Source organism: Pongo abelii, chromosome 18, assembly GCF_028885655.2.
Source record: "Pongo abelii isolate AG06213 chromosome 18, NHGRI_mPonAbe1-v2.0_pri, whole genome shotgun sequence".
Lineage (NCBI taxonomy): Eukaryota > Metazoa > Chordata > Mammalia > Primates > Hominidae > Pongo > Pongo abelii.
Window position 1 is genome coordinate 83,148,284 of NC_072003.2, and position 27,388 is coordinate 83,175,671.

Consider the following 27,388-nt stretch of genomic DNA (forward strand, 5'->3'; position numbering starts at 1 on the left):
AATAATTTACTAATTTCAAGGAATGAAAGGAAGGCCAGCGAGTCTGTAACTTAGGGAGGCTGAGGAAAGAGGTAGAAAATGCAGATAGAAAGTCAGGCAGGTCCAGATGGATCCTCTAGGACCTTAGAGACCATGGTTAAGAGTTTGGATCTTATTCTATACCCCATGGGAAGTCACTGGAGGGTTTTAAGCCCGGGATTCACATGCTGTGATATAACACTGGCTGCTCTTTGGAGCATGGATTGTAGCAAGCAGAAGAGAAGCAAAGAATCAGGTGCATTGCAGTGGTCTACACAAAAGACGATCCCTAGTGGTCTTACCACCTACCTCCTACAATGATCCAAAGAAAGTGAACCCACACCACAGCTACCTTGGTCCACTGCATGTGTGGAAGGTGATGATTCTCTTGGGCATGATATATATTACTTGTTGTCATGGTAGGGATCAGAATGTCTGTAAAAAGCAAAGTTTTGGTCCATGTGCCATCAGAAGATGCCAGCTGCCGTATGCCAGTCAGAATTTTCATGTGCTAGAGCCTCATGCAGACATCCACAGGATTTCACCAGGGGCTCTGGGATGCCTGGGAAGGGGATCCAGGGAAGGGGCTGCAGGTGTCAAGAGCCCCTGCCCTGTTCTCAGCTGTTATGGAGTCACAGAAGCTCATAGCTCCATGAAAGGCAAGGCAAGAAGTATCCTATCCTCCCAACCCCAAGAGGCCCTGCCCAGGCCACTCACTGGACAGCTCTTCTTGTCCACATCTGCTGGTTGTGGCATCCGCATCCCTGGGAAATTTGCTAATTTCAAGGAATAAAAGAAAGGCCAGTGAGTCTGTAACTTAGGAAGGCTGAGGAAAGAGATAGAAAATGCGGGTTGAAAGTCAGCCAGGTCCAGATGGATCCTCTAGGGCCCTAGAGACCACGGCAGTCCTTTCTGTTTACTGAGACTGCTTTCTTTGGCTCTGGTTTCCTGGGAGAGGAAGAGAACAGTACCCTGGACTGTGATGGGCTGTGACTGTCTAACTAATCTAGGATTCTGGAATTCACTGGCCATTCGATTTTATCTATACATTTTGTCAGAAGATTTGAAATATGCCCTTTACTTTACACTCAGGGCCATAGCTACATGAGCTATTTTAAGATAGTGTATTTCCTTCAGTTGGGAGTTCTGTGTCTTTCTGGTTCTGCTTTTAATAATAAATACAGGGTCCAGTGGACTGAAATCAAGTAGGGTGTGAAGTATTCCCCTACTGTTTCCCTTCTTTCCTACAGTTTTACAGGGTTGTTTGTATCCTTCAGCGGGAATATAAAAATACCCTGTATCTCCTCTCCTTTCGTAGTTTTTATTTTCTAGGTTTCTCGTAGTCTTTCCTATCCTACTGTGTGTATATATATATATGCACCATATATAGAGATAGATCCATCTATTACTATATCTATAATCTCTATATATAAATTTTATATGTATATAATCTGTGCCATGTCTAGTGCTCTGTTATATTGCATTGATCCACTTGGCTATTGTGCACTAATTGCCCAATATTACTTTGTGAAATTTTTAAGTCTAAACTGAAAGGAAAGCTATGCTAAGTCATGTAATGTTGGCACCTATGCTGCACAAACATGGGTCCCCTACATCAGGGGTCCCCAACCCCTGGGCCACGGATGGCCCCAACTCCTGGGCCACGACATCAGATTGTTATTGGAGCACAAACCCTATTGTGAACTGCACACGCAAGGGATCTAGGCTCCGTGCTCCTTATAAGAATCTAATGCCTGAACTGAGGAGGAACAGTTTCATCTCCAAGCCATCCCCCACCTGTTCGTGGAAAAATTGTCTTCCACGAAACCAGTCCATGGTGCCAAAGAGGTTGGGGACTGCTGCCCTACCTCACAGAAAGTGAGTGACCCCAAGAAGTCTGCAGAAGGGACTTGTCAAACCTTTGATCTCTTTCTCCTTCCCACCAATACTTGAGCCCCTGAGGGCAGAGGCTGGCAGCCCTTGGCTCTGGAAGAAGTCCTTCCAGGTCAACAGCTGGCCCTGGCCACTTGCCTGGAAGCTTTCTTCCCTGCTCTGAGGGGGCCCTGCTGAGAGTGAGCCCGCCTTCCAGGGCGGTGCACGCCCCAGTCACCCCCACTGCATTGCCTGCAACTCGGATTCTGTTAATCAGTTTGCCCTGCGTCTCCCAACACTGACACCCAGAAGAGGCCAAGGCTTGGCAAGCACTCACAGCAGCTTCTGTGAAGCTACATTACAGGCTGAAATGAGCTCAGTTTTTAATTTGATTTTTTTTCCTGTAACAAGCAAAGTTTACATTACGGATAAATTGCCCGGAAATTCCAATTTAATAAGGCGTATGCATTTTTCAGGCCTAGAAGCATTGAAAACATCTTGCACACTAGTATTTTTACACTGAAAGGTTTATTAAAAAGACAGCTTTGAAAATGTCAGAAATTTACATAGCGCGCCTGGCCAATTGGTCAAAAAGGCTGATTGGACAAAAGCTCATGGAAGCCAGGAAGCGGGAGAGCAGGCTGCTCCATGGTCTTGAGCTGTTCTCCCTCCACATCAGGAACGATGGCTCCACCATTCAGTGTCTCCACCCAGCTCTTAGTTCACGTCATATGCGTGCTCAGCAAATGAGTGTCCCTCTGTCCTCCTCTGTCTGCAGGTGTGGTTCTGAGTAGGAGCAGCAAGCTGGCCTTCCAGGGCATCTGTGGGGCAGGCACACCTCCTTGAGGTCTCCCATTGGAGGAGGCACCAAATAAAATAAGCAAACTGGCTGGGTGCGGTGGCTCGTGCCTGTAATCCCAGCCCTTTGGGAGGCCAAAGCAGGTGGATCGCTTGAGGTCAGGAGTTCAAGACCAGCCTGGCCAACATGGTGAAACCCCACTCTACTAAAAATAGAAAATTTAGCCAGGCATGGTGGCAGGTGCCTATAATTCCAGATATTTGGGAGGCTGAAGCAGGAGAATTATTTGAACCCAGGAGGCAGAGGTTGCAGTGGGCTGAGATCACTGCCACTGCACTCCAGCCTGGGCGACAGAGCAGGACTCCATCTCAAAAAATAAAATAAGCAAACAGAGGGGAGCAGAAAGAGTCCTGTGAAAGCTCGGTTAAATAGCACAGCTCTGGATACTTGATTATTATTATTTTTTTTTTTTTTTTTTTGAGACAGAGTCTCGCTCCGTCACCAGGCTGGAGTGCAGTGACGCGATCTCGGCTCGCTGCAACCTCTGCTTCCCAGGTTCAAGCAATTCTCCTGCCTCAGCCTCCCGAGTAGCTGGGATTACAGGCACGTGCCACCACGCCCAGATAATTTTTGTATTTTTAGTAGAGACTGGGTTTCACCATGTTGGTGAGGCTGGTCTCGACCTTGTGACCTCGTGGTCCACCCGCCTCGGCCTCCCAAAGTGCTGGGATTACAGGTGTGAGCCACCGCGCCTGGCCAATTATTTCTTTAAGGAAGAAAAAGAGTGAGACACCGTCCTGTAAAATCATCCAAGCCCTGGCTTTCCCTGGAAATGTGGCCTAACCATGCTGAGTATTGTTTCTGAGGACTGCCTCTGAGTTCACGTCTCTAAGCACTTTATTGAATACAACTGCTTCTTTGACAAGAAACAAGCAAACATGCTAATTGTACAGCAAAATTATGGCATCATGAGACAAAAAAATAATGACAGAGGGAGCATCAAAGAGCATTGCTTGTACGCCAAACATGAAAGCCAAATTTATTTAATTCAGTTTTTATTTATCTTCTAAACTGAGTTGAGTAATCAGGGAATAGAATGCGGTTCATTTAAAAGTTTCATTATTTCTAATATGTTGAACCACTACCAATCACTCCTGGATCAACAGGAAACTTGTTACCTGATGAGTTGCCTTTTTTTTTTTTCTTTTTCCATCCCCATGATTGTTCCAACTGAAGGAGGAAAGATGTAATAAACCTTTACCGGGCACCCTCTGTGTCCAGGCACTCTACTCAGCCCTGGGGGTGCAGAGCAGACCACCCTGGCCTTAGGCATGAAAAACACTGTGTACCGAGAAGCCCAGCCCCTGGAATCCAGCATGCTGGTGCTACATTCCAGCTCTGTGTCTTATTAACTGGGCCGCTTTTGACAAGTTGCTAAGCCTCTCTGATTCTTGGTTACCTCAACTTTAAAACAAGGATGATACCCACTTCATCAGGTTGTCATGAGTCACAAAATATAATATATAATATAATAAATAAATGTCATGAGTCACAAAAATAAAGGGTTTAGCACCAAGCTGGGCCCAAGGAAGCACCCTGTGTGTCTATTGACCAACTTTTACCTATCCTGACACCAAGGAGCTTAGAGTTTGGTGGAGATGGCAGAGCCGTCCGGGCCCGAGTTAGGCTCCCAAAGGCATTTTTACCAGTGCATGTGCCTCACACAGACCTAGTAAGGGTGATTAATTCTACTGGGAAAGTCACACCGGGTGAACGAGAGGAGACATATGAGTGGGGTCTTGAAACAGAAGTTTGCCAGGTGGAAGCATAAATGACTCTTTAAATGAAAGCCTGGTGTTTTTAAAGCAGTTCATTCTCATGAGTAATTCATCACTTCTGTTTTCACAAAATAGTGAAAGGATCATTGCAGCAGCAAGGGCGTGTGGAAGCCCTGCGTTGGCCTTATCCGTTCTCCCCATCTGTCCCCTGTCACAGTTGCAGCTTCAAAACATTGTTCCCCGAGGCTCTGCTGAGTCGGATGTTTCTGAAACATTCCGGAGGACAGTGTGAGTCACATCAGGGAGGACACACAGGGCCGTGACCCCAGTGAACCATTAACACACCCATAGCCTGACTCTGCAACGGCTCCCCTGAGGGCGCTCTGCACAAAACCAAGCCCTTTGTGTCAGCTTCAGTTTGCCCTCACAGCTACCCCCACAACACTACTGGGACTCTCCCCAAGTCACAGACGAGGAAGCAGAAACACAGAGAAGTAGATTGCCAAGCTCACTGTTAGAACCCAGGTCCTTTCCTCTCCAGAGTCCATGACTCTAATGCTCATGTGATGCTGGCGATGTGAACGGCTGGGCGGAAGCAGCAGAGGGTGACAGCAGGCCTTGGCACCAGAGATCCAGCCTGCAAATCCCAACCATGCCCCATATTAGCCAATGACCTTGGCAAAGTTCACATATCTCTAGGCCTCTCAGTTCCTCATCTGTAAAAGGGGAGGAATAATATTATCAACCTCCCAGGGCTGGTGTGAGGGCTAAAGGCGTAGATGCTGGAAGCTCCTGGAGCGCTGTCCAGCCGGCGCAATGTAAGGCTCGATGCTGCTGCAGCTGTGTTACTATTAATATTAAATGGAGGCTGCACCCCGAGGCTGTTTTAGGAAAGAACAGGCCAGACGCCTTCCAGGAAGCATCAGCAGGAGCCTCTCCTGGCGTCCTTCTGCAGTTGGGGGGTCTGGTACATCCACTTTGCAGGACAAAAACTTGATTTGATTCTCAGGTCAGTTCACATGACCCCAACACAAAAAGAATTGATACCAACCCAGACTGCCTCTGTGTGAATTAAATTTAAAACAGCACTGCATCAGAGCATCTGTCAATGCCGACTGGAAACCCAAAGACCTCCAGATGATTGGTTCTGAGACTCCAGGAGAGGCTGGGAACACTCGGAGGGGCTCCTGATGGTGGCCAGGCGAGGGTGGTAGGCGAATTGCTGTCTGTCCTGGGTCGCCATGAGGCTTGTGGTGACTGCATAGACGCCCATTCCCTTTGTCAGCCAGCAATTTCTTATTCCCTGCTCCCGTTCTCAACAACCCAAGTTGAACATCCCTTCTTCAGTGACCACAGCCTCCCCCAGGTAACAATCCCATTGCAGCCCCCAAGATGACCTTTAAGTCATGGACAAGGGCAGTTCTTCTTCTCCTTGGCCACACAGGAGGCATCCCCCTTGCTTCCACCTACATCTGAATAATCCCACCCACCGCACTTCAATTCAACCTAACTCTATCCTCAGAGGCCACCTTTTCTCAGAATTCAGTATCTTCTTCGAGGTAAGATCCTTCAGATGAAACATACCTGCTGACTACCCACCCTGAGTCACTAAGTTAGCTGGGGAGCAGCAGTTTTGAGTGTGGGTGCAGGGTTGCAGCTCCAAGGTCAGACCACCTGGGCCCATGTCCTGACTCTACGACTTGCGTAGCTGTTGGTTTGTGCCTCAGAGTCCTCATCTGTAAGTGGGGATGGTATACCTACTATAATAAATTAGTAATGCCATGGTAACAAAGTATTGCAAACATGGAGGCTAGAAATTTATTCTCCCACAGTTCTGGAGGCCAGAAGTCCAAAATCAGTCTAACTGAGTCAAAACCAAGGTGTTGGCAGGGCCACACTCCATCTACAGGTCTAGGGGAGGATCCTTCCTGCCACTCCCCACTTCTGGTGGCTGCAGCATTCCTTGGTTTGTGGCCGCATCACTCCAATCTCTGTCTCCATGGTCATGTGGTCTTCTCCTTTTCTGTGTCTCAAATCTCCTCTGCCTCCCCCTGAGGACACTTGTGATTGCATTTAGCAACCCCCAAACACCCCCAAGATAACCCAAAATAATCTCATCTCAAAAACCTTAACTCAGCTCTGCAAAGTCTTTGCTCTATAAGGTAACATTCCCAAGTTCCAGGATTAGGAGGTAGGTATCTTTTTCCCGTGAAGACTCGGGGGTAATTTGCTCCAAGCACTTCAGTTGGAGATTTTCAATCCTGTTGGTTAAATCAGGTTTTAAACATCCTTAGACCCAAACCTGTCCATACAAGGCAGAGAAAATCAACTTCATATATCTTTACCAATGTAAAGATTCCCATGTCTCTTCATGAGGATATACTTCAAAGATCGGTAGGAAATGGCAGCAAAGTGCCAACAGCATCTTTCTGGCTTAGGTCTGCAAGTGGCACATTATCCAAGCCGCCCAATTCAAAGAAAGCTGAGTCATGCCCAGTTGAGTCTCCCTGATAGATAAGACTATTATTTCTTACTCCATGCATCTATATTGTTTAAATCTCAAAAGAGCAACCTCAAAACAAGTAACATTTTAAAATCTTGGATGATTTCCCATTATCCAAAGTCAAAACCTCTTAAAACAGTAGTTCAGCTTCTCTATAATCTTGTCTAATCTGTTTCTCAAAACTCATTAACTTTTAGTTCCCTTGAAGAAACTGTTTCAAACACAACCCTCTACTTTCTAGTCCCTAAATATCCATTTATTCGACAAATATTTATTGAGTGTCGCATATGGGCTAAGCAGTGTTCAAGCAGCTGGTGTCACAGCAGTGAACAAATTTCTTGCCCTCCTGTAACCTACATCCTAATGAATGTCTCTGTTCTATCTGTAATAGTTTGGCTGTGTCCCCACCCAAATCTCATCTCAAATTCCCACATATTATGGGAGGGACCCTGTGGGAGGTAATCGAATCATAGGGGCAGGTCTTTCCCATGCTGTTCTTGTGATAGTGAATAAGTCCTATGAGATATGATGGTTTTATAAGGGGACACCCATTTTGCTTGGTTTCGTTCTCTCTCGTCTGCCACCATGTAAGACGTGCCTTTCACCTTCCACCATGATTGTGAGGCCTCCTCAGCCACATGGAACTGTGAGTCTATTAAACTCTTTCTTTTGTAAATCACTCAGTCTTGAGTATGTCTTTATAAGCAGTGTGAAGACAGACTAATACAATTTGTTAACTCATGTTCTCCCTTCCTGGTTTGTCTGTCCTCTCACTCTCTGATGACATCTTATCTATTCCTCCTGTCTTGGTTTGGATGCTGCATTCTCTGTGAGGTGCCCAATAATTGCCCTGGATCAGAGGTAGTGAGTTCTTCCTCCAAGCATTGATGTGCCCTGCTTGTACCTTCACAACAGCACTTCTCCCACTAGTCCACACACAAGATACATCTCAGGTGTGAAAGAAACAAGACTGGACGTGGACTCAGGATTTGGGCTGTGAATTCTGCTTTGCCTCTGTGAGAGCTGGGCAGATGGCAAGAACATCTTCCTCCTCGGAGTGTCAAGAGGAATGAAGGAGGCACACATGCAGAGTGCTTAACACTAAGCAGACCCAGAGTCAGTGTCCTCTTGACTTTGTGAATGAGCAACTGTAACAGAAATGATGGTTTTGGATTTTTGTTACCTAGGATCCAGCACCTAGCATAGGAGCTCATGCCCTGCACTCTGTAAATGTTTCTTGAATCTACTTTGAATGCAGAGTCTGACACTGTGGGGATTTTTTTCAGGTATTCTGTTTACAAGGACCCAGCAGGCTGGCTGAATATTAACCCCATCAATGGAACTGTTGACACCACAGCTGTGCTGGACCGTGAGTCCCCATTTGTCGACAACAGCGTGTACACTGCTCTCTTCCTGGCAATTGACAGTGGTGAGTACTTGATAAAGACCATCAAGGGTATACTTTTCTGCTACAAATATACTTTTACATTTTAAAATTTCTTCTGATACACCCAGGGGTGTTCTTGGGAAGAATGTAAGTGTGTGGGAACAGCAAAGTAAATGTTTAAATATACACATGTTGAGTTCAGTAATATCTCCAAGTCCCAGAATCCTCGGATCTTTTTGGAAAGTGAGTAATGTCTGGTGAGAGGTCAGAGCAGTGAACTCACCCTGTCCCATCTTGGGCAGGCGTGGAGGTTAGAAAGCCACGCTGATGTGCTTTGTCTTGGTGTCACGCTCTCATTTGCAAAGAGGCTCTTGGACTTAATACAAGTTGAAAGTAAGTCCCAGAGGACATCACTGACCCTGACCATTGAATTGTTCTTGTAGCTTTTATCCTATTATGATGCGCTGCCAAGGAAAGGCATCAGGTACACTCAGTTAGCAGCTGCACAACCACAAAGCAATTGCTGTTCGTTCAAAAGATGGTAATGCACTATCCATATGCCAGCCCCTGATTAGATGCTGGGGGCGCAGCAGTAAACAAAATGAAAGCTGTCCTCATGGAGCTGACATGCAGAAAGGAGGCAAAGTTCAAAGTGCCATGATTGTTCTCTGCTCCTTTGAGATCAGACTGTAGGGCACAAGGGCAGAAGGAGGGCAACCTCTTAGGAGAGTGCATGGTAATCTATGCAAGATGGTGGCCTGGACCAGAGACTAGGAGGGGATGAGAAAAAGAGAGGTCCTATATACTTTGAATGCAGAGCTGACAGGATTTGCCATTAACTGAGATGAGGGGATTCCAGTTGGTTTGAGGACATGTTAAGCTGCAATGTGTATTGTGTCAATCACACAAGAAGTTTTGTTCTCCCTATTATTCCTAAAAGCCAGCTGTTTATGGCTAAAGACTCAGTTTTGAGTCCTTCCATATCAAGATGAATATTTATAGCTGCCCATTGTTATACTCAACAAGGGTGAACTAAGAGTTCTCAGTCCTGGTCCTCATATGCCAGCTACTCACACAAACCATTAGGAGACAAGTCTAAGAAGTGAGCAATCCATGTGACATGCAATAAGTAGAGAGTGCTTCACAATAAAGGCGAGCCTTGAGGTTAGCCTTGAAAGACGGGTAGGGTTTGGATGAGTGGCATTACCCAGAAATCCAAGGCAGACGAATCAAAGCTAGAAGGGGGCACAGCACGGGAGGTAAGAAAAGGAACAAATAACTGTTGTGTCTGCTATAAGTGCATATATAGGAAACTATTTGGATGTATGTGGAAAAGTCACATCTTCAAAGCTAGATGATTCTTTTGATAGAACAGGGAACCAGGAGACCCTGAAACTTCTTGAGGAGGAAACTGACACGATGAAATATCAGGTAGACAATGTTCAGCAACTGAGAGCTGGACCAGATCTTGTGCTTGGTCCTGGAGACTCATGGATGAATAATACATGGTCCTTGTGTTCAGAGGGCTCATGAGTTATTTGGAAGGTTAGTCAAGTACACAGAAGATCACAGTAGAGTGTTCTAACTGTTCTGATGGAGCTAAGCCCAGAGAAGCCCCTGTCCAGCCTGGGGGGTAGTCATGGAGAGCTGCCTGAGAGAGGGGACATCTCACCTGCGTAATGAAGGATATGTTGATTAGAGGTAGGGCATGCTAGTTCTGGTGTTAAGAGTTAGTTGGCAGCTTCTGATTGGTTAGCCTTAAGTTTCATTTTTCTTTAATATAGTCATTTATAAGAAATAGCTCATGTTGGCCGGGTGTCTTTGTCAAGAGCTTATACTGAACGTGAGCTAGAGAAATGCAGTATTCAGGTTTCTGGTCCAGAAATCAGGAGTGATTATTTCATCAATATAAACAGGGGATGAGTTTCAGAGGATTGGTCCTTCCTGTTTTCGGAGGGTGGGTGTTGAGATTATGTCCCAGAAGAAGCTGGCAAGATAGAAATGGAATAAGGAGAGATTTTGATTAGGGAGTTGCCCATGCAAAAGAGATGGGACTTATCAGAACAGAAAAGCTTTCCAGAAGGAAGAGGTCTAGACAGAGTACTAAGTACATAATCAGGGATGAAAATAAGCCAAGAATGTTTAAAATGCTGTGTGAAATGAAAAGTATCCATTATTGATCAGCTAAAGTAACAATGGCAGGGTTCTGTACTATGTAGAAGTATCTGTATCTGTAGAGAAATTTCTCAGCAAAGAATGTCATGAAGCATGGATGAAATATAGTATAGTGTGGCTGGCATTTCTTTGTGAAATTTTTTGTGCAATTATAAATCCAAAGAAACTAGAAATGCAGTATACTTGAATTGTTACCAGAAGTGAGAGCCCTCTTTACAGGTATGCAGTAATCAATTAAGTGACACTGTGTGCCTATATACCTTGTCCCGAATATTAAGAAGAACGAAACCAAAATTTGCAGATTAGGAAACAGACATCGAATTTAGCTGACTTTCTAAAAGTCGTATCATTAGGATAGCATTTTTCTACCTTTAGTTTCTTGCATTTTTAACAGTCTTTAAAATTTCTGTGTGGAAGCAGCAATCTGGTCTAAACTTCTGCCATACCACTTACTAGCTATCTGATTTTGAAGAAATAATTTACAATGTAGTCAGGACCTAATGATACCTTACAGCTGTTTCTCATCTTTGAGACTCATTGAGTCTCATATGTTTTCTCAATATTCAGCATACACCTGTATGAACTGTCTGGCTGTATAACTGTGAAAGCTTCTTATAGACTGTGAGTCTCGTTTTCTATGTATACAAAATGAAGAAGATAATTCCTACTATAACGTTGTTGTGAGAAATGAGTGAAGTGCTGTACCCTCTAGATTCTCCATCAAAAGCCGTAGTAAATGTTCACTACATATTAACCCCACCCCGGTGGGGGTTTCAGAAAGGAAAGAGTAGAGCCAGGGATGATCTTTCCATGCCCCAAGAAATATACAGTTTGAAATCTACTTGTTGTCTAACTCTGTTAACACTAATATCAGACAAGGAAATTTAAAATCTGGTGCCACAGACGTGTCCAGAGAGCTAAAATGTCCCCAAAGATGTAATGGTAAATAGAAACCAGGTTGGCATTAATATACAAAACCATCGCTAGGAATAATAATCTTGAACAAGACCCAAAGGACTTACAGCAAAAAGAACATAAATTAAAAAGCCTTTATAAATCAGAGCAACTTTTGTTTAAAAGCTCCTTTTTGCCTCGCCAAAAACTTACCTCTAGGTATTATGTTTAACCAGGAAAAGTCAACACTATCTATTAGATCAAAGTTAGTAGGCCAAGCACGGTGGCTTACATCTGTAATCCTAGCACTTTGGGAGGCTGAGGTTGGCAGGTTGCCTGAGTCTAGGAGTTCAAAACCATCCTGGGCAACATGGCAAAACTCCATCCCCAAAAAGTATACAAAAATTAGTCACGCACAGTGGCACATACCTTGTAGTCCCAGCTACTCAGGAGGCTGAGGAAGGAGGATCACCTGAGCCCAGGGAGGTCAAGGCTGCAGTGAGCCAAGATCACACCACTGCACTCTAGCCTGGGCAACAGAATGAGACCCCATGTCAGAAAAAAAAAAAAAAAAAAAAGTAAATAGTGCTAACTCATCTCTCAACTTTATCCAAAGTGAGCATTTGTTTTTATTAGTTTTATAGAAATTTGATTTATTTGATGGAATGAGAGCATAAGGATTTTTGGCATATAACACTAGGAAAGCTAAACCAAAAATAAATTGATTTCTCCAAACAAAGAATAACTCGGGAATTTATGCCAAAACATGTTGATAAAATATATGGCTTCAGGAACTTCCATGTAGGATATAGTACAGAAGTATCCCCACTGTAAAACTAGAAAAATCTAGATAAATTATAAAAATCAGATAATATAAAAAATCTTAATTGTAAAGGAATCAGGGAACTGCAGAAGCAGTGACACCCAGATAAACTAAAATACCAAAGAGGGAAAAATCATTTCAAAAAGAAAACCTTTTTTTCCTCTGGGTGCATTTTCTGATTCTAGGTGAGAGTCAGGCTTGGCCCATGCAGAGAGCCTAAGATGGAGGGAAAGAAATTAGAAATGAGTGTCAGAATCACAGAGAGCTTTTGTGACAAACTGGAAACTTGAGGGGCTGCTTTTCCTCTGCGGACAAATGCCCTAAAGGACAGAGTGAAATCTCCTTGGGTCTCACAGAAAACAGAGACCTACCAAAGGAAGCAAGCTCTCCTCAAATACATAGCCATTCTCTCATTTAAGATATTTGCCAGATTTTGAAGGTACAAGGGGTTAAAGGATGGGGGGTGGGATGGCTGGAGAGTTAGGATGGTAACCACTGAAGAGAAGAATTGGATTTCCTGGAGCCTTTCAGGCTGAGATACTCTAGACTTTCATTCAAAATCCCAGTAGGGCCATGCCCAGCAACAGGGGTAAGCCAGAAGTTGACTCAGTCTTGTTCAACTTGCAGCACAGCCTGACCCTTTTCAAGCCCTTACTAAGTTGATGAAGCAAGTCTCCATCTGATACAGTTTGGCTCTATGTCCCCACCCAAATCTCATCTTGAATTGTACTCCCATAATTCCCATATGTTGTGGGAGGGACCCAGTGGGAGATAATTGAATCATGGGGGCAGTTTCCCCCATACTGTTCTCATGGTAGTGAATAAGTCTCACGAAATCTGATGGTTTTATCAGGGGTTTCCACTTTTGTGTCTTCCTCATTCTCTCTTTGCCTGCTGCCATCCCTGTAAGATGGGACTTGCTCCTGCTTGCCTTCCACCATGATTGTGAGGTTTCCCCAGCCATGTGAAACTGTACATTCAATTAAACCTCTTTCTTTTTTAAATTGCCCAGTCTCCAGTAGATCTTTATCAGCAGCATGAAAATGGACTAATACATCATCCTATCTGACTAGTACAAGACAGGGAAAAACATAGCAGAATATGTCCTCTGGAGCCTCTCCAATCTTTTTTTAATAATGCCCAATTTACAATTTTATAAAAATTACTTGACCTGTAAAGAAGCAAGAATGTGTAAGTGATGATCAAGAGAAAAATCAGACTACAGAGGATCCAGATATTTGAATTAGCACACAAGAACATTAAAATAAATATTAGTATGTTCAAGGAGACAGAATAAAAGATAGATTCAAGCAGAGAGAATTACACAAGAGGCTTGAAATCTTTAAGAAGGAATCAGATAGATATTCTGGAACTGAAATACATATCATCATATTAAAAACTCACTAAGTAGACTTAACAGCAGAACACATGATTTTTAACCTGGAATATGAATCTATAGCAAACACCACAAGGGAAGCACAATGAGGATAAAGAATGGGAAAAAATCTGCCAAAAGACTAGTGTGTGGAATTGGAGTTACAGAAGGATAGGAGAGCGATAATGGAGCAGAAAAAAAATATTTGAAGACATAATGTCCAGGAATTTTCCAAAACTGATGAAAGACATTCTCTCTATTAATTCAAAAAGTTTAGCAAACCACAAGCTGGATAAATTTGAAGAAAAACACACCTCAGGACGCTAAAATCAAACTGATGAAAAACAGTATCAAAGAGAAAATGTTAAAAATAGCCTGAGAATAAAAGAGGCATTTACCTACACATGAGCAACAATGTGACTTATGGCTGACTTCTAAGTAGAAATAATGGAATGTGGAAGGCAATGGAATAACATTTCTCTGAGCACTTTAAAGATACCTACCAACCTAGAATTCTATAATTCTCAAATTTTTCCCTTCAAAATCAAGGTGAATTAAAGACTTTTGGGGCAAAAAAAAAAAAATGGAATTGTGTTGCAAGCAGGTTTATGCCTTTGACTAAAGAGAATATTTCAGGCAGAGGGAAAATGATACCAGAGAGGCATAGAAACACAAGAAACATAAATAAAAATAGAAAGTTAAATATGTATAAAGTAAAAAAGTAAATAAAGTAAAATTGTAAGGACATAAGGAGTTAATATTTATAGAACTAAAATGCATGACCTCAATAACAGAAAAAGTGAGAGGCTATAAACGTAGTTAAAACAGTTTCTGGAGCGTTGGAGATGTAGTTAAAGCAATACTTTGTATTAGACTCTAATAAGTCAAGTATCTATATTGTATAACCCTTAGGGTAATCACTAAAAGAATATAAAAGAAAGTAAAACTAACAAATTAATGGAAGAAAATATGTTTGACTAATCCAAAATAAGATAAGAAAGGAGGGGGAAACAACATTAAAAAGATGGCCCAATAGAACAACAAAGTGATACAGTAAGTATATACCTAATTATACCATAGTAAAATGCAAAATGTAAACAGATTAAATATTTCAAGTAATATTATGACTATTTTTAAAAATCAGCAAACTAGATGCTGCATACAATAGACACATTTTAAATAAAAGAATAAAGAAAGAATGGAAATAAAAGAAAAATATACCTTGATAATACAGTCTCTCCTGAAAACACATGAAAGTGTATTCTAAAACAAGCTTGTCCAACCCACAGCCTGTGGGCCATATGTGGCCCAGGATGGCTTTGAATGTAGCCCAACACAAATTCGTAAACTTTCTTTAAACATTATGAAATTTTTTGGCGCTTTTTTTTATAGCTCTTCAGCTATTGTTAGTGTTAGTGTATTGTATGTGTGGCCCAAGACAATTCTTCTTCCAGTGTGGCCCAGGGAAGCCAAAAGACTGGACACACCTGTTTAAAACAAGAAACATGACAAGAGGTAAAGAGGCCATTTCATAATGATAAAGGGAGCAATCAAAAAGAAAGACATCACAATCCTGAATCTGTATGCACTGGACAGCACAGATTCCAAATATACAGAGCAGAGAAAACTAAGAAGAGAAGTAGACAAATCTACAATCATTGTGGGAGTCTTTAAAACCTCTCTCATATCAGCTTCAAGAAAAAACAACAAGGAGTAAAGCTGTAAAAGATTTGAACAAAATAATTAACAAATTTCATCAACTAACATATATAGAACTCTGAATTCAACAACTGAGTTCATTCTTTTCAAATTCACAAGGAAAATTACCTAAATTGTTTGCATGCAGAGCATATAGAAAAGTCTAACAAATGTTTTTAACTGCAATTATTTATAGTATATCCTCCAATCACGATGGAATTAAACCAAACATTAGTAGCAAAATATAACCAGAAATATCCTAACTGAACATAAAACAGTACACTTCCAAATAACTCATAATCAAAAACAAAAATAGAAATATGAAATGTCAAAACTTGTGGGATGCACTAAAGCAGTGCTCAGAGGAAAATTCTAGAAAATAGAAAGCAAATATACAAGACAAAATCAACAAATCCAGGCTGGGCATGGTGGCTCACTCCTGTAATCCCAGCACTTTGGGAGGCTGAGGCAGGTGGATCACCTGAGGTCAGGAGTTCAAGACCAGCCTGGCCAACATGGCAAAACTCTGTCTCTACCAAACATACAAAGATTAACCAGATGTGGTGGCATGTGCCTGTAATCCCAGTTACTTGGGAACCTGAGGCAGGACAATCACTTGAACCCAGGAGGCAGAGGTTGCAGTGAACCAAGATCGCACCACTGCATTCCAGCCCGGGTGACAGAGCAAGACTCTGTCTCCAAAAAATTTTTAAAAATTGAAAATCAACAAATCCAAAAGTTTGTCCTACAAAAAGATTAATAAAATTGTAAACTCATATCGAAACTGTTGGGCGAAAAGAGAAAAGAAACACAAATTACCAATATTGGGAATAAAAAAGGGAAAATGACTATAGCCATCAAAAAGATACAAAGATATTGTGAAGAACATTATGCAATATATTTGACAATTTGGATGTAATGGACAAGTTTCTCCAAAATTAAAACTTATCAAAAATAACCTAAAAAGAGGCCGGGTGTAGTAGCTAATGCCTGTAATCCCAGCACTTTGGAGGCCAAAGCAGGAAGATCACTTGAGGCCAGGAATTCAAGACCAGCCTGGCCAACATGACAAAGCCCCTTCTCTACTAAAAAATACAAAAATTAGCCAGGTATGGTGGTGCACACCTGTAATCCCAGCTGCGCTATGTCTCAAAAAAAAAGAAAAAATTTAAAAAGAAAATCTTAACTAGCCCAATGCTTATGGAAAAAAAAAAATGTTCTTGAAAATCTTTCTACAAAGAAAACTACAGATCCAGATGGCTTCACTACATGTTTCCAAATATTTAAGAAGGAAAAACAATCTTACACAAACCCTTCCAGAAGCAGAAATAGAAGAAATACTTCACCCCTCTTTTTATGAGACAAGATTTTGTCCAAAACCTGACAAGATCTTACAAGAAATTAAAATTGCAGACCAATCTCACTCATGAGCATAAATTTTTAAATTCTTAACAAAAATATTAATGAATCCCACAAAAATGATATGATTATCTCAAGAGTTGCATTTTGAAACATTCATGTTGATTTATGATTTTTTTTAAATAATGTTTAGCAAACTAGGAAACTTTTTTAGTCTGGTTTTAAAAAAAAATAACAGAAGGAGCTGCTGCTACAGCAAATATCTTGCTCAATGGTGAAATACTAAGAACTTTTTTTGTGACATCAGTCCCAGACAGAGCAAGAAGGCAAGCAAAAGAAATACTAGGCTTAGGAATTAAAACAAAGAAATCTCTTTATTCACAAATGATATGCCTAAAATAATCTAAAAGAATTTTCAGAGTATCTATTACTGATTTTAGTAAAGGTAATCAGGTATAAGATCAGTATACAAAATTAATTGTTTTATATACCCCAGCAATAAACAAATGGAAAATAAAATTCTAAAAGGTACTTTTTGCAATATCATCCAAAACACCAAATAGCAAGGTATAAATTTAAAGAAAGATATGCAAGTCCTCTACAATGAAAACTACAAATGACTGCCTAAGATAATTTTTTTCTCCCTATTTAAGCCCACATTAATAGAGAGCTATACCATGTTCATGGATTGGAAGGCTCAATGCTATTGAAATGACAATTCTTTTCAAACTGACCTGAGGGATTCAACGCAATACCATGCAAAGTCCCAATCCCAGCATGGGGATGGGGGCAGAAATTGATATGCTGATTATAAAATTTATATGGAAATACAAGGAGTGAAAAATAGCCAAGGCAATCTTGAAGAATAAGTTGTAGAACTTACACTACCATACATATATCCAGACCTATTAGAAAACTATAGTAATTGAAACCATGGTATTTGCACAAAGATAGGAAAAAGCTGACCAATGAAATAGAATAGAGAATTCAGGAAGAAATCCACACATACACAGTTTCTGATTCTAACAAGGAAAACACAACACAGCAGTGCAGGTGAGAAAGCATGGTCTTTCAATAAATAAGGCCAAGTTGATTGGATAAATGTATTTTTTAAAATGCATCCTGACCCCTCTCTTAACCCATATACAACAATTAATTCTAGATATATTACAGATCAAAATATAAAAGGAAAAAAATATGTATTTTAGAGAAAAACATATGAGAAAATATATGTCCTTTGTGTAAGCAAAGCTTTTTCTAATTAGGATACAAAAGTACTAACCACAAAAGAAAAAAATGATAGATTACATTAAAATTAAGAGCTTTGATTCATCAAATGACACAGTTAAGAAAGTAAAAAGATAACCTACAGAGTAGAAGATATTTATAATAAAAAGAAATGCTACAGGCCTGGTACAGTGGCTCATGCCTATAATCCCAGCACTTTGGGAGGCCAAGGTGGGCAGATCACTTGAGCCAAGGAGTTTGAGACCAGTGTGGGTAATAAAGCAAGACCGTATCTTTACAAAAAATAAAAAAAATTATCCAAGTGTTGTGGCACACACCTGTGGTCCCAGCTACACAGGAGGCTGAGGCAGGACGATCACTTGAGCCCAGGAGTTCAAGGCTGCAGTGAGCCATGATCACACCACTGCACTCCAGCGTGGAGGACAGAGTGAGATCCTGTCTCAAAACCAATTTAAAAAAAAAAAAAAAAAGAAATCCTATAATCTGTAAGCAAAAGATGCAACCCAAAGAAGAATAGATAAGAGACTTAAACAAATACTTCACAGCAGAAAATATACAAATCCTAACAAATGTATGAAAAGATGCTCAACTTAATTAAATAAAGATATATACATTAAATTATGCAAATATAAATTAAAACACAAATTAATCAAGGAAATACAATGAAGTGCAATACAGCAGCATACCTATAAAGTGGCTGAAATGAAAAGATGAAAAATACCAAGTGCTGGCAATGATGTGAAATAATTGGAACTCTCATACACAGCTGGTAGAAGTGTAAATTGGTATAGCCACGTTGAGAACAAAGTATCAACTAAAGCTGAACATACATACGCCCTATGATCCAGGAATTACATGCCTAGGTATTATCTATTCGACAGAAATGTGTTCCCCAAAACACGAGTGCCAGAATATCCACTATTCATAAGAGCCCAAAGTTGGAAATTATCCACATGCCCAGCAAAAGTAGAATAATAAATTGTGATACATTCACAAAATGCAGTCTATACAATAATAATGAGTGAATGAACTGCAACTATTCACAACAACGTGGGTGAATCTCACAAACATAGCGTGCAGCAAAAGAAGGCTGAAACGAGAAAACACATGCTAAATGACTGCATTTATATAAAGCTCAAACCCAGGCAAAATTAATCCTAGCCAGCAGATCACCTTGTGGATGGGTTTCTTGATCTGGTAGTACTAGACTACATGGGTGTGTTCAGATTGTGAAAATTCTTCAAACTGTGTATTTGATACATGAAGATTTCTGTGTTTCAATACGAACCTAACAAAAAATGCATGGCTACAGAGAGAGAGCACGTACCTAGTCCTGTATTCATTCACATATCTCTAAGTACCTTCTGAGCCTTTAGACAGACTCTCAGCATCTTATTCCAAGGAAGGGCAATCCCCGTCTGCTGATGGGGCAATTCTGCCAGGAAAGGTGAGTGATAGGAGTTCTGCATAAGGAACAAAGCAAAGCAAAGCATGTTCCCTGCAGTCCCTACCATGCTTTGCAAAGGGCAGAAGTGACACCATCGTAACTTGCTACACACAGCTCAACGTATTCAGTTTAGAACAATTATAAGATGGTACCAAAAGATAACTTTCCTTTAGATACCTCTTAGAGGATACAAACTGTCAGATCAGAATGGAGTGATGTCAAAAGAGCAGGACTGAAAACCTGGTCTGAGGTTAACAGAAATAAAGAGCCCTTTGGACCTACTTGCTCGGGGCCCCAGAGCTAGTCTAGATAATTTCTAGAATAGTGCTTCATAATAATATTGATAATGCCTAGGTTGCAGATGACTTGAGGAGGAAAAGACACGTTGTAACCAACAGAATATTCAAGGTACTTTCTTTGAACTTGTTAAAAGAAAATCCTTGGCTAAATTAGATTTCACTGAGTTCAGTTGAGCAAAGAACAATTGGTGAATTGGGCAACCTCTCAAGCCAAAGTACGCTGAGAGAGACTCCAGTGCAGGCGTGTAGTGGAAGAAGATTTATGGACAGAAAAAGGAAAGTGACGTACAGAAAATGGAAATGAGGCACAGAAACAGCTGGATTGGTTACACTCGGCATTTGCCTTATTTGAACACGATTTGAACAGTTGGCCCTTTGATTGGCTCAAACTCAGAGATTGACACCAGAGTAGGTGACAGTCTGTTTACACCTCCATTCAGGTTGTATTTCACTATGTACAGAGAAACCTTTAGGCAGAACTTAGCATATTTATGGAGGCAGCTTTAGGCTAGCTTGATTTTATAAACTGTTATCAATAATTTTAATGCACTATAAGCAGCAAAGTGGATCACAACTCTAATCCCAGCACTTTGGGAGGCTGAGGCAGGTGGATCACTTAAGGTCAGTAGTTCAAGACCAGCCTGGCCAACATGGTGAAACCCCATCTCTACTAAAAATACAAAAATTAGCCAGGCGTGTTTTTGCATGCCTGTAGTCTCAGCTACTCAGGAGGCTGAGGCAGGAGAATCACTTGAGCCTGGGAGGCAGAGGTTGCAGTGAGCTGAGATAACGCCACTGCACTCCAGCCTGGGTGACAGAGCGAGATCCCATCTAAAAAATAAAATAAAAATAAAATAAGTAATTTTAATCAGCTGTAAATTACCTAAGAACGTTGTTTCAATAAAACAGAAATTCTTTTGTTTTGCTACATCAAAACTGGCTGTGGCCAAATGACTTGATGAGTAAAGGCTTTAATCCTATAGATTAATAAGGTGTGACCTTTAATGCTGGCAGGCATTTTATCTTTAGAGATGAATATCATCATTTGCCTTATATGGTCCAGATTTTCTGAAAAGGTCAAGATAGTGCCTTCAGAGTACAGGAATTCTTTTACTAAAGACTTCAACGAACACAGAATTGCTGCCCTCTCTTAAGAAAGGAGAAAAAAATAACAGTTAAGGAAAAACCCAAGATGTAGAGAGAACATTCGGGAATGCAATAAAATGGAATCCCTTTGGGGATGTGCTGGCAGTGGAGCAAGGCAGTAGCAATTAGCACTGGCCGAATCCCAGCGTCAATACCGCTCCTGCCTACAGGTAATCACCAGAAAGGTCAAATGTTAGTTGCCCTGTCTTATGTGGGCTGAAAACTGTCACAGGCGATTTCTCCTAAGGGCTCTGAAATCCCATTGGGGACAGCCACAGGCAGGAAAGGCATCGCTGGCTGCTGCTCCTTGGCTCACTCACTCCACGCTCACTGCTCAGAATTCTCTGAGACTGGTCTTCCTGCCTCCTTCTTACCGGTAACCTAATCTTTCCCCCTCCTCTTGCTTGAAAATTGTATAGGATTCGTTGTTCCATGATTGTTATTGAATGGGGCTCTTATGCTCTCACAGAAGACCTAAATGATGACTGCAAACAAAGAAGACAAATATTTTGCTCCAGGAAGCCCAAATGCCCTCTCATACTCTGCCAAGTTTAAAGAAAGAAGAAAATAAAAGGTGTCCCTGTTAGTTCCCCCTTAGGCTCAGGGCATATGAAATAGTTTGAACCTGGAATCCCAAACCATCTCTACGGGGCCCATATTAAGTCTTTATATGATTATGAAACGCCTCATGTTCCCTATGTATTTCCATTTAAAAGAACAGGGGAGTGATGGCTTTAAAACAAGCCAAATTACCACTAAATTCAGCAGCATGTTTTCATGACTTAGCAACTTATATAAAGTATGTTTGAGCCTGCCAGTGAAAAATGTGATGTGGGTTACCAAGAAGACACACAGATATAGAACCAGGCATAACAGCTGTAAAATTAAAATGGAATAGACTAAGATAATGATTTTTCATAGGCTAAGATATATCATGTCTCAGCCTGTCTTCTCCTTCAGTCCTCTGTAAGATAGATGTTCCGATAATGCCAGTTGATTCAAAATTGAAAAATTGTTCAAAATATGCTTAGATTGATTTTTTTTTAAATTGTTATTCAGCCCCAGAGTGAAATGACTACTGAACTACTGAATTTATAGCCCCCAAACTGAGGGTGGGAGGGGCTCTGAACTGAACTTCAGAAAGATACCTCAGCCTGTGGTCTTTCTCTTTTCACAGCTCAACCAAGCTCTAGACTGCAGGGGGGATATAGTAAGATTATTTAGATTGATTCTACTTAAAAGATCCTAGTTTGGATAAAATTAAGCCATTAGTTATGATGGCAACCCAATCAAGCCAGTTTAACACCCCTTATCTCAGCTGTGATATTAATTGAGGAAGAAAAATAAATTGATGACCCAGCCATCATTCCTCCTTACTTCAAGCACTTGCAAAATATCAATCATGTTGAAAATACTACCTACAGTTTGTCACTGACAAAATGGCCCAATAAAAGAACTCTTAAGATCTGGTAATAGCGAGCTGTGATCAGAGCCATTGGAGGCAGCACACTGGGTCCATTGAGATAATGGAGCCTAGTGCCATCTACACCTCGGGAAGAGTTCAGCTCCCCATCTTAGCTGTGCAATGATAGCCGAGAGACTTACACTCTCTCAGTCTCAATTTCCCCACCTGCAGAATGAAGATAATGCCATCTGCCTGCTGGGTTGTTAAAGGGTTGGAAATCATGAATGCACAATTCCCAGTACTCCTAAGCATGTAAGAAATGTTTAAGTGAACTGACTTGAACTGAGTCATGGACTGATCTTCTAAGCATGTCATTACAGAATCATGAGTGCTGAGGCAAACTATGAAAAGGCACTTATGACCACCATGGTGGTGATTTGAGCATTTTTCTAGGGAACGGATGGGCCACAGAGCCCCCGACTTGGACAAGGATGCTAAATCCAATTAGCCAGAAAAGGTGTCCTTGGACGTTGGCATCAATTCATGGAGCTTGTCTCTGGCTGAATGGGCAGGTGGAAGCCTGACAGCAGGACATTTCTACATTGATCAGGCAAGTCAACTATCTTCAACAGAACATTTTCATTCATTTTTTATGTGAAAGAAACTGATTTTGACATTAAAATACTGTCAGTGATGCCCATCTCAACCAGCTCAGTTCATCCTGCCAAAGTGTCTCTTAGCTGGTTCCCCCTGGAGTCCCCCTTCCCCAGCTTGATATTGGCATTGCCATCTACCCAGTCCTCAAGCAAGACCCCTTCCTCCATGAGGCTCCCACCCCATCAGCCTGCTCAGCCTCCTGAAGTCAGCCCTTTACTCTTGCATCCTGCCTGCCTTCCCTGAGGTCCTTGCCATGGCTGCTCAGCCTCCTGAAATCAGCCCTTTACTCTTGCATCCTGCCTGCCTTCCCTGAAGCCCTCTCCATGGCCTCCATGACAGTCCTGGCCTCCTCACTCAAGTCCATTCCTGCCTGTGCATCCACATCCTCTGCTTTGTATCAAAGCCATTCTCCTGCTTTAAAGTCTTTGAACTCACAAAATAGCCACACCACTTCCTCCCCCTATGACAACCTTCATCCTCTCTACAAGGTATCTCATTTCTAGCACACTCAAATGCCATCTCTTCATGAAGCCTTCTGATCTATCCCCAGGCAGTTAATTATCCCAAGCCACAAGCATTTTATTATCACCTCTCTTCCTGCGCTTGTAACACCATCCCACATCTGCTTACATATCTGTTCCTGCCATACCATTAGCATTTTCAAGAGCAGGCACCTGTACCATTGACATTAGCACATTTCCATCCAGGCAGAGGTAGAGTCCCAGTAAATGATTATTGACTGAATGAATAAAATGAAACTGTCGTGTTTAAACATGGCCTAGAAATTAATTCTTTCCCTTTTTTTTATTTTCTCTAAAATCAGTGAAATGGAAACAAAAACCAAAAAGTTGAATTTTTGTACAACAGTTTAGTTTTATATTATTGTCTCTTCTAAAATAATTTTTCAGCCCAAATTATGTGGATAATTGCTTCAGTTCTACATCAAGTATAGTACACATGGAAACCTGGTGTTACATTATTGCAAACTTATTTTCCACCAGATTTTTTGTTGGCTTACTGTTAAAATTTTTCTATATACACACACACACACACAGAGAGAGAGAGAGAGAGAGAGAGATTTCTGAGATGAAATTGGCAATATCTCTATTAATAAAGCAATAAAACTGATTTTAAGTTTAAAAACAATGAGATTCTCAGCTTATAGAGCACTCAATAAAAATGATTTGTAAAATACTGGTGCTGAAAAACCATATTAAAGAGAACACAACGGATAAAATAAAACAAAGGATAACCTTAGAAGACTCCTGGTTCACTTTCAGCTTTTTTTTTTTTTCTATTTTTATTTTAAACAGGAGGTACACGTGCAGGTTTGTTACCTGGTTCACTCTCAGTTTTAAAGCAAAGGTGAAGGTACATTTAGAGTCCTGTTCAGATGGCATAAGAGATCTGGCATGTATTTGCTCACAGCTGCTTATTGAAGGTTTAACAGATGCACAGCAACCTAGAGGGAATTTGGGGCCATAGATTGTACCGCTCTTGTGTCCATGCTCAAGGTTGCTCATTAACTCACATCTAAATTGTGGCTCCTCTCAGATGGGCCCATCTTCCTGATTATCCTCCCAGAATGTGGGCCTCAGGCTTCCTTGGGACACTAGCCAAGGTCCCTCTCTATGTCCCTGGTATGGGCACCCTGTTCTGAGTCCCAGTTCTGCAGACCTCTGCCCCACCACACTCTGTTTTCTCCCCAAGGGTTAGATAAGGAAGGATTTGAATTTAGACATAGCCACTACTCTCAAAATAGAAGCAAACTTATGGAAATACAAACATATATGATTATATTTACAGGAAGGGCCATACATATTTGTTTGTTAAATCAAATTATAGGTTGGCACAAAAATAATTGTGATTTTTGCCATTGCAAGTGATGGCAAAAACCACAATTACTTGTGCATCAACCTAAGAATTCAAACGTATGTTGAGCACTTATTATATGGGCTTCCTGTTTTCCCTGTTCTCTCTCTGTCTTCCTACATTTCATTCTTCACACAGACAACCTCACTTTGCACACTGTTTCCAAATAAAACCACTTGTACTCATAAGTTCCAAGGTAAGACATATGCTGCATGCCTCTGGGCCTACCTCTGGGAAGATTTGGGACAAGTGGCTGGAAAAGTCTACTACTTTCTAAGACTTCTCAGAGCTAACTTCTGAAAGTTTGTGTTGAGATCCTAACATTCTGTGCCAATGAAACCAACCCATCTGATGTGGTTTCGCTGTGTCCCCACCCAAATCTCATCTTAATTGTAATCCCCACATGTCAAGGGCGGGACCAGGTGGAGGTAATTGAATCACAGGGGCAGTTTCCTTCATGCTGTTCTCATGGTAATGAGTGAGTCTTACAAGAACAGACTGTTTTATAAGCTTCTGGCATTCCCCTGCTTGCACTCACTCCGTCCTGCCACCCTGTGAAGAAGACGCCTGCTTCTCCTTGTCTTCTGCCATGATTGTAAGTTTCCTGAGGCCTTCCCAGCAATTTGGAACCATGAGTCAATTAAACCCCTTTTGTTTATAAATTACCCAGTCTTGGGCAGTTCTTTATAGCAGCATGAGAATGGACTAATATACCATCTCACTGTGGCAAGACCAGGGATCCTATTCTTCTAATGGGACCCTCTTGGGAGAGGCATTTAGAGTCTTGTCTTACTGGTCTAGAAATTTCATAACATGTGTATGTCTAGTCCTTTGTGTTCAGATGTGGACAGCAGCTGATGCAGTTTGGCTGTGTCCCCACCCAAATCTCACCTTGAATCATAGTAATCCCCAAGTGTCAAGGGTGGGGCCAGATGGAGTAATGGAATCATGGGGGCAGTTTCCCCCGTACTGTTCTTATGGTAGCGAATAAGTCTCACGAGATCTGATAGTTATATAAATAGGAGTTCTCCTGCATGAGCTCCCTGGCTTGCTGCCATGTAAGTTGTGACTTTGCTTCTCATTCTCCTTCTGAATGATTATGTGGAACTGTGAGTCAATTAAACCTCTTTCCTTTACAAATTAGCCAGTCTTGGGTATATCTTTATTAGCAGTATGAGGATAGACTAATACAGAAACATTATTCGTAACAGACAAAAAGTGGAAACAACTCAAATGTCCATCAGCTGGTGAGTAGATAAACAACATGGTCTATCCATACAATGGATTATTATTCAGCGATAAAAAAGAATGAGGTACTAATACACACTGCAACATGTACAACCCTCAAAAACATTATGCTAAGTGAAAGAATCCAGACCCAAAAAACTACCTACTGTATGATTCCATTTATATTAAATGTTCAAAATAGGCAAATCTGTAGAGACAGAAAATTGATTAGTAGTTGCCAGGGGCTGGGAGTGGGTATGAAGAGTTAGTACAAATGGGCCCAAGGTTTATTTTTGGGGGTGATGAAATGTTCTAAAAGTAGGTAGTTGTGATAGTTGCACCACTCTGTAAATGTACTAAAAATTAATTGTCGCAAAAGTAAAGAGTAAGAAAAAAGTAAAGTAGAATTAGAAAAAGTATTTTTAATCCCTTTATAATTATGAGTTTAACATGTTCATGGTTATTGTAAAGAAAATTAAAAATAGATAAATGTATTATTTTAATGTTAATTACCTAGAGAAATAATCACCACTTACATTTTTATATATGTCTTTCTAATTTTTCTCTAATCATATGTAGATTTTTAAATTAGGATCACACTATGTTTTTAGTTATGTCTATTAATGACAAGATATAAAGCACTTATATATATAGCTACTGAACAACAGAACCTGTCAAAAAAATCTCAGTGTTTTTTAGCTAAGTGGAAATCCTGTTTGGTCAAGGTTTTTCATGAAATAAAATCCCTGAAATTTAAATAGACAAAAAAACACACACAAAAATTGTAATCGCAATAGGTTTGTTAACCAATGCACACAGCAAATCAATATGCCATGACACCGGGTTGCAGCAGAGAAACAGGTTTAATCATAGTGTTAATGGAAAGGGGTCATGATCCAGACCCCAAGAGAGGGTTCTTGGATCTCATGCAAGAAAGAATTCAGGGCTAGTCCACAGAGTAAAGTGAAAGCAAGTTTATTAGGAAAGTAAAGGAATAAAAGAATAGCTACAACATTGAGCAGCCCCAAGGGCTGCTGGTTGCCCATGTTTATGGTTTTTTCTTGATGATATGCTAAACAAGGGGTGGATTATTCATGCCTCCCCTTTTTAGACCATATAGGGTAACTTCCTGATGTTGCCATGGCATTTGTAAACTGTCATGGTGCTGGTTGGAGTGTAGCAATGAGGATGGCCAGAGGTCACTCTCATCACTGTCTTGGTCTTGGTGGGTTTTAGCCATCTTCTTTGTTGCAACCTGTTTTATCAGCAAGGTCTTTATAACCTGTATCTTGTGCTGACCTCCTATCTCATCCTGTGACTTAGAATGCCTTAACCATCTGGGAATGCAGCCCAGTTGGTCTCATCCTCATTTTACCCAGCTCCTATTCAAGATGGAGTTGCTCTGG

The 27,388-nt window shown here is 41.1% G+C and overlaps 1 protein-coding gene and 1 long non-coding RNA gene across 3 annotated transcripts in view; one reads left to right on the forward strand and one right to left on the reverse strand.

Annotated features, from left to right (window-relative positions):
• CDH13 (cadherin 13) overlaps nucleotides 1-27,388 on the forward strand; it is a gene marked incomplete at its 5' end in the record, with an annotated part of 1,173,335 nt that overhangs the window by 1,118,838 nt on the left and 27,109 nt on the right. Inside the window, 1 exon segment of the mRNA NM_001133193.1 lies at nucleotides 8,257-8,399. Within this exon segment, the coding sequence (NP_001126665.1) occupies nucleotides 8,257-8,399 (143 nt within the window).
• LOC134760411 (uncharacterized) overlaps nucleotides 1-27,388 on the reverse strand; it is a 55,075-nt gene that overhangs the window by 23,599 nt on the left and 4,088 nt on the right. The gene's annotated exons all lie outside the window — the stretch shown is intronic.